The sequence below is a fragment of the Brienomyrus brachyistius genome, chromosome 3 (genome assembly GCF_023856365.1).
Source record: "Brienomyrus brachyistius isolate T26 chromosome 3, BBRACH_0.4, whole genome shotgun sequence".
NCBI lineage: Eukaryota > Metazoa > Chordata > Actinopteri > Osteoglossiformes > Mormyridae > Brienomyrus > Brienomyrus brachyistius.
Window position 1 is genome coordinate 22,079,119 of NC_064535.1, and position 10,398 is coordinate 22,089,516.

General features: G+C 46.1%; 1 protein-coding gene across 4 annotated transcripts in view; it reads left to right on the forward strand.

The window, feature by feature from the left end:
• Positions 1–10,330, forward strand: part of mpped1 (metallophosphoesterase domain containing 1) — a 42,927-nt gene extending 32,597 nt beyond the window's left edge. For 2 of the 4 annotated variants that reach the window (XM_049007467.1, XM_049007468.1), the window contains exons 5-8: positions 5,947–6,062; positions 7,273–7,386; positions 7,630–7,784; positions 7,969–10,330. In XM_049007467.1, coding sequence (XP_048863424.1) covers positions 5,947–6,062; positions 7,273–7,386; positions 7,630–7,784 — 385 coding nt within the window. In that variant the 3' untranslated portion in view covers positions 7,969–10,330. The remainder of the gene's footprint in view (positions 1–5,946; positions 6,063–7,272; positions 7,387–7,629; positions 7,785–7,968) is intronic. The other 2 variants (XM_049007470.1, XM_049007469.1) reach the window with 2 other exon arrangements.
• Positions 10,331–10,398: the final 68 nt, after the last annotated feature.

The window sequence follows — 10,398 nt, forward strand, 5'->3', positions numbered from 1 at the left end:
TGCGCGTCAGGCTAGCATCAGAAATAATGATGCACCCAAACACATAGCCACTCTCTTTGTTTTCCTTAATCAGTTTAGACCGACTCTAATGGGGACGGGACCCAGCAAAATGTATGGGGGCTCCTCTTCATCTCTTCCAGTGTTGTTTATTAATTATCAGATTTCCTTCAGCAAGTTTATATAAGCGCATTTCATACGGAACTCATTATTTTCACACTGCCGAGTGCTTATTACGCGTAATGCTTTTGCCGACAGCTTGAATAAAAGTAAACGAATTGCTACAATCGTGAATTTTTCCATAGATCTTGTGATTGTAGCAATAAGGAATTTATAGTGTGGCACATTGAAACGGAAATTAGGTGTGTTTTTTTTTTTTTTTGCAGTAAAACATTTTTTGGCGAGTTGTTGATGAGCTGTGGCGGCATCCCGTAATTAACACCCGCTGTGTGGTGGTGTCGCGTCGCGTGGCAAATGGACTGCTTGTCCCGTTTTTCCTGTGATGCTTGTGATCTTGTTGGCCGCATAAGTGTTTTTGCCCTGGTCTTTACAGTGAACACGCGCAAAGGCTTTTCAGGCCTGTGTATGTATGAATGCTGAGGCTCTGAAGGTTTTTGGACTGGAAAAGGCCAGGCTCTTGAGCGGACCACCTCTGCCACACGGCATTTCCCCTACTACCCCTCTCCCTTGGCCAGTAATAGTTTGCTTTTTACCCTCTTTGACTTCCATCAAGCAGAAACAAGATATTTAAAGACCTCCATATGTACTCGCAAATCATGAGGGATTGCTTTGACCCTATACAGTTTTAATTGAAACACTTTTTTTAACAAGGTTAGTGGAGTGGGGAATATAGCAGGCGTAGGAGGTAATACAGAGGACTTTAATAATAACTGCGCGCACAGAAATGGCAGTTGATCCCTGCAGGATCGCCTCTTTACACTGGACCTGCAGTCAGTGCGGCATGCAGCTGCAGCCAGTGCAACCGATAGCGTCACAAAATGACTGTCCTCGTAAGCGAGGTACAAGCAGTCATGCAAGCGTGTCCACAGAGTGGCGCTTTTATGACGCCTGTTCTTCCTGGTGGAGGTAGCAGGCTAGCCGGACCCAGCAGGGACCTTCAGTTCTCCCAAGCATTAGGGGGTCTCCTTCTGAGATACGCACATATGCAGAACACTTCCTGGGGGCCTTTAGCTTGCCGTCTTGCCACAGAGTCCCTAGTATAGGTGGTGGTTCCTCCCAATGTTGTCTTTCACGCTTTTCTGCCCCGTGGGGCCCTCTGTAATATTATAACAAAGAATTTCTGCCTTTCTCACACAACTCGGAGGAAGCAGAGAATGAGCTGCGATAATTTTTACAAATTGTGGTTTATGCAGCCAATTGTGGAATGTCATATTGCTTGAATAATTTCATTACCCAAAAATTCTGTATCCGCCAAGAGAGTGTGTGTGTGTGTCTGTCTGTCTGTCAGTCTTTGTCTGTCTGTCTTCTGGTACTAGTAGTAAATTGTGATAGATGCCATAATTTACACTTCAGTTAGATATGTGTGTGTCGTGGTGCTGTACTGGATATTGTTTACAATGAAATGAAATGGAAAACACAAGCATGGGGCAAGTACCCAAGTGGAATCATTTACCGACGTTTTGTTGGGTCTGCTTGACCGTTTAGAGCTGAAAGGAGAGGAGGAACTGATGGACTGTGAAGCTGTGAAGCCATTACGGGAACTTCTGCATTAATAATACCAACAACAATAATAATAGTAGTCATACAGTTCTATTGTGTGGTTCACTGTTATTAAAAAAAAAATGTATATGTGAGATTCCTCACAGAAATTCCTTTGTGAAAAAGCACCGCTTGCCCACAGTGCCTTGAAGTTGAACCTTTTCGAGAAGAACGCAGCTCTCTGAAGCCTGCTCCTTCTGGGACTGCTGGGTTTTCTCTCTCTTCCCATCCTCCTGCTCCCAGAACAATTCGTTCCAGTTACACTGGCTCCAAAAAGCAGGGAGTTCATTTAGATTAAAAACATTCCCTTAAAACATTAAAGTCCCCTTTTAAAATCAAGATTTTCTCAAAACATTTTTTATTTTTTTTTTTTAACAAGCTTGAAGTTAACTGTCGGAATTAAAAATTGAAGCCTTGTGCCTCACGGTATTTCAGCAAGCGGTTGGTTAGTAATTCATGAGCACTTTCTGCTGATGTCTTTAGGCAGCTGACAGTATGCGCAAACTTTACATTCTGTAAGCGCACAATTTGGGTTCTCACAAGAGCCATCACAGTGCATCACTCACATCACAGGAGACTACAACAAAACAGCCGGCCTCTCTTCTCCGTCTTCTTCCTCTGCTTTGTAAGCAGGGGAGCCGCAAAGGCAGAACATCAGTTGGAAACTATGATTAAAAAATAATAAAAAAGAAAGAAAAATCCTGTTTAATTTCTCTAAGAGGGGGCTTCATTTAGGAGATATTCCCATGCGCCAGCGTCTAAAACAAATGCTAGTTTGCTCTTTCTTCTCCTTAAACAAAATGAAAACCGCATATGAATCCCACTCCTCGTGCCCCATTAATAATACTGCGCATGTATTTGTTTTAAAGCTGGAGAGGGGTCAAAGGTCAGAGTAAAGAGGGCAGCGGTTAGTTTCCCTGTCCCTGTGGGACGCTGCTATTGTGCTGTTTAATGAGGCTTTGAATGCGAGGGTCCCCAGTAAAACCTCCAGCTGTTTCCCAAGCGAATGCCGTCGTTTGCTGCCACTGTAAATTGCCCCGGAGAGGAGCATCTGTCATGCAGACAAAAAGGCTGTGTTATGCTCTGCAGTTTCACACTCGACAGCACAGTGTCTGTTTGGTCATCTGCTTTGAGCACTTGAAGGTCCACCTACAGTGATACGTTTTACCATTGCACCCAGCGCCACCACCCCCCTCCCCCATCTCGTTAGAGATTCACTGAACAGTCGTCGTACTTTAAACACATTGGCACTTGAAGTAGAAAGTGGCTGTTCTTATTGTAATGATACTTTCATATTGGTGCTGACGCTGAACCCTTCCTCCAATTTAATTAATAAATACTAAATGCCTTTATTCTGATAAGTGGGTGAAGTGTGCCTAATTTTCCAGAGGTGACCTCACTCCATACCCCAGAGGCTGTTCCTGCTGTGACCCTTGACCTCCTGACCTCACTGTGTCAGATAGTGGCTTTAGTGGCTCCCCATTTCCCTGAAGAAAGCAACGTGTAACAGAAGAGAACCTAGAGGGAGAATAGACTTACTAGCTGCAGTTTCTTTTAATTGAGTCATCTGTTAAAAAGATGAACTTGAATATTTCAGAGTATCTATTAGTAAGGTTGGTTTCAATGTTTAAATGTTTAAATAATTTAAATCATAGTACAATCAAACTTCTTGCGAAAGTAGTAGTCTTTGTTGGAATGTTTCCTCCTTAATATGCCACAAAATCACTCTCCTTGTACGGCGTCTTCCATGAGAAGTTGGCGCTCGAGTGATGTTGTGCATCTTCAGTGGCCAGGAGTGGCGTGTGCAGGAGCAGCAAAGGCAGGCCTGTTCACACTTAGTAAAAGAAGACCAAGAGAACCGCTAATCTGCCAAAATCAGTGCTTCCCATCCCACTTCTAAGGGGACCCACAGACAGTCCACGTTTTTGCTCGCTCCCAGCTCCTACCGTGGCTCCAGGGAGCAAATATGTGGACTGTCTGGCAAGAGGCTGGGAGGAAGCAAATATGTGGACTGTCTGGTAGGGAACTGGGAGGGAGCAAAAATGTGGACTGTCTGGTAGGGAGCTGGGAGGGAGCAAAAATGTGGACTGTCTGGCAGGGAGCTGGGAGGGAGCAAAAACGTGGACTGTCTGGCAGGGAGCTGGGAGGGAGCAAAAACGTGGACTGTCTGGCAGGGAGCTGGGAGGGAGCAAAAACGTGGACTGTCTGGCAGGGAGCTGGGAGGGAGCAAAAATGTGGACTGTCTGGCAGGGAACTGGGAGGGAGCAAAAATGTGAACTGTCTGGGAGGGAGCAAAAACGTGGATTATCTGTTGGTCTCTGAGGACCGGGTTGAGAAGCGCTGCCCTAAACAAATAGGCCTCTCTCTGAGTTTTTAAAGCATTACAAGTTGTGGCAAGAAAATTTTACCTGGAATTGATCATATGAGGGATCAAACTAAATGGGAAATCGCTAGTGTTTTCCCAGTTAATAGATTAGCTCACTGCATATTCATCTTAAAACAAACTGGCATGCATATAGCTTTCCACCCATCTGCACGTGTGCAGTACAGCGTGCCGTACCATGGCACCTTCACGGCGGGCCGCCTTCTGCAGCGGCAGAGGAGGGGGACGGAGGGGCAGCCTGGAAGCGCCCAGCGGATGGTGCACGCCGAATCAGGCAGGCGTTTCACGGTGAATGCCGGCGCCGCTGTTTGCTGCGCGTCGCAAATTAAAAAGGAAAAAAGCCAAGAGCGCAAGTGAGAACCAGCAGCGATGCAGGCGCGGGAGATCTTAGCGCGGGCGTGGAAGATGGATCTGAGGGAAGATTGTTAGTGACATGTTAATTCCTGCTCTGTCAGTCAAGCTTGTTGCATCTCAAATCAAAGAGAGATAGGACACAAACCACACCATCAAGTCCCAGATTCTATTTTTTCTGATGCGTTTTTAAGCAAAGAGTCACAAGCTGCCGAATTTAAGAAAATGTTGAATCAAGACCTTAGACCTTAATATGAGGTCTGCTGATGTGAGCACGTGTTATACCTACGACAAGACTATGCTTACATTCTGCATCTAATGACATCAGAATATGCTTTAGATGGAAAGAATGTCAATGTTTATTTCTTGCATTTGATAATGAATCCTGATGCTTCTCGTGAAAGTACTCCTTTGATAATACCGGTTAATCTCTAAGAGCCGCAATTTGAAATGACTGTTCTCTGAATGATCCACCAAAGTATTTTTTTTCGCTCTCAGACGATTAGTTGCAGTCCTCTTCACGCTCATCTTGTTGCTGTGCTATCGAGTGATTTGGCCGGTAGGCACACATCTGGATGCGAAACACGGCCCTGTGTGCTGATTTGATGAAGATGGCTCTTGTGAGAGAGCCCGCCATACTACAGCACATTCCAACAAACATAGTCACTGAAGGCTGCAGAGGTCCGGAAGCCCTGGTTCACCTAACAGGCCTCCACAAGCAACTCTGCATATGCTAACTGCAATTTAGAGAAGTATGTGTCGTCTTGGAAGGTTGCATGTGGTTCGGACGTGATCAATCCGGTGAGGAGCCCTGCTACTGAACATGTTACTGCTGTATGACGACCGGTATCTCAGCATGAATCTGAGATACAGGCTCTTCTACGCGTATCGTAGGAATCATCATTAATCTTGTCTTATGCTGCCAGAGCAATTAAGTCTGTTAAGATCGGTACACAAAAAGCAGACAGCAAAAAACTAGAGCCAACCGAGGCCGATGAACGATTGGCTCCCGTCGATTGTGAAAATTCGCACTGGAACACGCTGGCACGACTCTAGGTGATGGCTGACACACGGCCTAATCAGAGGTTCTCGGTTTCACCGACTAGCTTCAGTGCCCGTTCACCTTGCTCAGTCGGCCAAAACGGCACCAATGGGGAGCAACCGTGTCCGACCGTACGGCGCACACCAACCCAACAGCCCGCCAGCATACGAGGGCTAAAAACAGCTTGGTTCCAGGGTTTAGTCAGAACCATCAAGGTATGGAGGAATGTGAGGTATGAGCTGTCCCGCAACACCTTGGAAATCATCTGATTTAAAGCTGGAACGCACCTGACAAGCGTTAATTTACCTTTCAGGCTACAAGGCATTTATATGGCCACCTAGGTTTTGAGTCAATCTGCTCATGGACCCATTGATGTAGCGAGAGGAATGAAGTGGCATTTTGAAAGTGTGTGCTTCAGACATGCCCTCTAACAGACTCTCTCTTTCTGGGACAGGCAACCCTGGTACTACGGTTGGGGCTTCAACCTACCCAGGGGACAGGCCCTGCTGGACAAGTGGAACCAGATCCCCGACTCCACCGACATCCTGGTGACACACTGCCCCCCGCTGGGTGAGTGTCACGCCCTTTCGCCCAGTGGTACAGCTGGCCACTCTGTGCTCTGACCTCAGCTGGAACACTGGCACTTACTTGGTCGGCCCAGCAGATGATCTCTGTGCTAAGGCAGGGGACACGGGCCGTCATAAAGCCTTAGGTGACACGGCGAAGGACAGCAGTCACTGTATGGCCATTCCGCAGCCCAGATTTTTCCCCCAGGGCTTGTGAGGAGCTCAGGTCGATATCGCTCCGAAAGGCCTGCGCACTGCGTGCCAGTTTCGGCTCCTAGCAGGTGCCCAGAGCTTAGAAGAAGGCTTTTTGTTTTGTTGTTGCCTTTGTTTTCCTTTTAGCCCTCGTTTTAAGCTCGAGCCAGTTCTAGCCGTCCCCGTGTGTGTGATTGATTTCTGTTATTGCAGCCTGTCACCAGGCACAATAAATTATTTTCCTTTTTGTTTAGCCAAGTGTTTACAGCGATCTCTTTATAAGCTGCGGGCATCTGGAAGGGCTACAGCACAGGACGGTAATGCATGCAGGACGGGGACACTGTTGCAGTGCAGTAAATCACTGCTTTTTATGAAATGCTTCAAAGCGGAGAGACGCACAGACCCCAGCGGCTGCAAGGAGGAGCCGTGAGGAGGAGGAGGAATGAAGCGGAGGCCGTTTTTTAATTTCTGATGATACCGAATAAAAACACATTTCAAACACATTGTGGGACTGGAATGCGGAAAACTGACCTCATGAAAAGAAATATTCTTGTGAGGATTGCATAAACCAGTCGCTGATAAAATACAAATGGCAATTATGGTAGTTCCCTTAGGTTGTCATACTGTAATATCGTAATTGTGTCTTGGTATATTGGTCATGGCTTAATAGGGGAGACGTTGACAGATTATTTAAAAAAAAAAAAAAAAAAACATTTAGTTTCATTCTTTTTATCCATTAATAGCTGACTGTTGATTAGTCTTAGTTCCTGAGGAATATGCTGCTGGAGAGATGTGAAGTGCTGACACCAGCTTCCCCCCCCCCGCCCCCCCAAAAGAATCATCTTCCTTATTGTGGAATCCACCGTTCCACTTTCTCAGTGGTGCGCTCCTTCTGTGGAGTCAGCAGTGCCTGTGCTCAAAGGGATTCCTCTCTCCGGCTCTCCCACCGGGGTCCAGAGGTGGCATTTTGCGGGGGGTTGGGCCGACCCCATGTGACTGGCTGTACCTCTGTCCCGTGGCAGGCTTCCTGGACTGGGTCCCGAGGAAGATGCAGCGTGTCGGCTGCGTGGAGCTGCTGAACACGGTGCAGAGGCGAGTGCAGCCGAAGCTGCATGTCTTTGGGCACATCCATGAAGGTGAGGCAGTGCTGGTGCTTGGCGCCCCGCCTTGGGCCACGTCCTGTACCCTACACCACGTTTACCATAAATCCACCCACAAGCCAACCACGAGGTACACAACTCGACAAGCGTAACCGAAGGAGTAAAGCATAACGAACCTGAAAATACACATCCGTCCAGCATTTTCTATAAAGTTTTAATTACGTTTGTTTGGAGGGGTGTTGCATCTATAAATTTCAGGAGAGTACATCATCTTGTCAGGTTCCTGCAGGATGCGGGCAAGGCTGCAGAGATGCAGATGTAGCGCCGTTGCATTGAGGAAAGGAGGCTTCCACCAGGAGAACATGCCTGTTAGCCGTGCCGGCTGCCTGGTGCTCACAGAAGCCTCCTCTGAGGCTCTGCCGTGTCTTTTTTAGGTCAGCCTGGTCGGCTCCTCGCTGGAGCTCTTAGAAACTGGATCAGAATTATAAAGAGACAGCTAGCTGAGGAGTACATCTGTGTTCAGAGACATTTACAATGAAATTGCTGTGAAGAGATGAAAAAATGGCATGTTTGTGCTTGTCCTCCCCCCTGTCGTTCCCCTCCTCTTCTCCTCAACAGGCTATGGAGTCATGACTGATGGTGCCACCACCTTCATCAACGCCTCCGCCTGCACGGTCAACTTCCAACCCATGAACCCGCCCATAGTCTTCGACTTGCCCACTCCGAGGAGTACATGATTGAGAAAAGCCCCCACCCTTTGCTCCTCCTCCCCTTACAGACCCCGACAGGTAACGGGTTTGGTCGGCTCGACAGATAAGGCATTGGGTAGGGTGGGTGGGAGACAGTTTGTAAATATGCAAGGTTCCGTCGGACTGCGTCCATGACGACCGCTGCAGTCCAGCTTCCTGTAGAGTCCACGTGTGCAGTTGTGTTGTGTACCGTCTCCGTTTTTCCTTTTTTAAAAAAATGATTTCAGCACTATTGCGCGATGATCTCTGTCCTCTGGAAGAGCGATGTTTTTAAACCTCTGTTGACTTTGGTTAGTTGACAATCCCCTGTGGCAGTCTCTCGGTTTGGAAAGCCATCGCCTCCTCCCGTTGATCCAGACTCTGTGAAAAGAGGCTCAGTAGCGGCGTCTCTCGACTCCTCCCCGCCGTTTCCCCGGGGTATCCTCCTCGCGCGTTTCCGCCGTCTCTTATCCGATGGATGCACAAACGCCGTTTCCCCCACACCAGCTGCTCAGCGCTCCTCCAAAGAAGGTTTTGCGGAAGTGCGGAACCTTCCGATGGTCCCAAACCCCTCCAGGTTCCAGAAGGCGATCCCCCTCGCCACCCCGAGCGGCCACGACCCTAGTAAGTAGTGGAATTGGCCCTCTCCGCACCGTGAGTTCTCGAGGCCCGGTTTTGATGGTCCCCATGCTGGCGAGGGCCCGGGGAAGTACAGATCAAAGAGGACCTGGGAGGGAACAGGAAACTGACGCCACAGGGCCCGTGTGAAATTGAATGTCAAGCACATTGACACTGCTCTCCAGAGATTCATTAAAACTTTCTGTAAGCTTCTTATGGATCTGAAAATGTGTTGAGGGGCTCTCCTGTGCTCTCTGTGTAATTTCCCTGTGCCTAATAAGCTCAACCTCTCATCCTCTGCTGAAGTGTCATGTTGCCAACAAGTTTATTTCAGGGTCACCAGCAGTTATCTCTTTTTAGATAATTGTTACTCAGCTGTGCTTCACACTGTGGAATCAGAAGTTTGGTGTGTATTAATTGTCTTCTGAGTAGGGGCATGCATCTGCTGGCTCCCACAAAAGATGGCTCATTCTGGAAGGCTGAATACTTTTTTTGTGGGTGTTTTTAGTACAACTTCCAGAAAGTTAATAACAACATTCCAGTTGTTAAAATATACTTTTAATGTATCGCTCAGTAGTGGGGAAAATGTTTAAGTAATTTATTTAATATTTCACCTGTAATGTAATAAATAAATTAAAATAAATATCTTTGCTCCAAATAACGTCTGGCATTTTTTCCAAATACTTCTGTTCCTTACAAATTAGTCTGTGTTTGGTTAAACGGATATGGTATTTCAAAGTTTAATGCAATGGTTGGAATTTTTAATGGCTATGGAATTTCCTTTTTAACAATGGTAGTAAGAATATGCTTGTACTGTATGTGGACTGAGTCTGTTTGTTAACTGTTACCATTGCTCACCTATTTTGCACACATTTTTGTTCAAATCAACCACTGCAAACATGTCTTTTATTAAAGTACTTCAAAGAATAATCACACTCTCCCCAATAACTTATACGTAATGTGTGTTGGACATGGTAAGAGTACGATTGGACTTTGATCCTAGTGCTCCTTTTATAATTTATTAATGCTCCTTCTAGCAACAATTTGCTCCTGTGAGTTTCAAAATGGTCGCCATTACCAGCACACATTGCACAGTACTATTATGAATTCATAATTACTAGGCAATTTGGACCATATGAATCGTGAGAGAATTGAATTTTAAGCTGAATAATGATCCTTTTCATTGTGTATTCCGATTCCCAGCAAGCACTTAGAATGATTGTTACTCTTATGTTGGCACAAACACTTTAAGAATGTTCCATGTTGGCGTTTATTATGGGTACTGTGCTCTTCTTGAAAACTAAACTCTCGCTGTGGTGTTTCTTGCTGACTTCTTTGGGGCATGCCGTTCTGCTTTTATTTATTTTTTAATTTTTTTAAAAAAGGCTTTTTTTCTCTAATTTCTGTGCTGTGTAATTCATTTGAGACACTGTTGAAATGTTTTGGTTTAATAATGTATGATATTTTATAATCCCTTCAGCAAAGAAAAAAACAACAAAAAAAAACTTAATATTGAATATGAAGTATGTTAGTGCATCAGGAGGTGGGCCCTGTTATGTACATCCTACATGCAGTTCAGTTCTTCTGGTTCCCAGAAAAAGGATTGATGCTAATTAAATGAAACCTCATGCGCACTGGTGGCTTACGCGTCTATTTTTGAGTTTCTCTTATTTGTACCTTTTGTATGCCGTTTAAATTTACC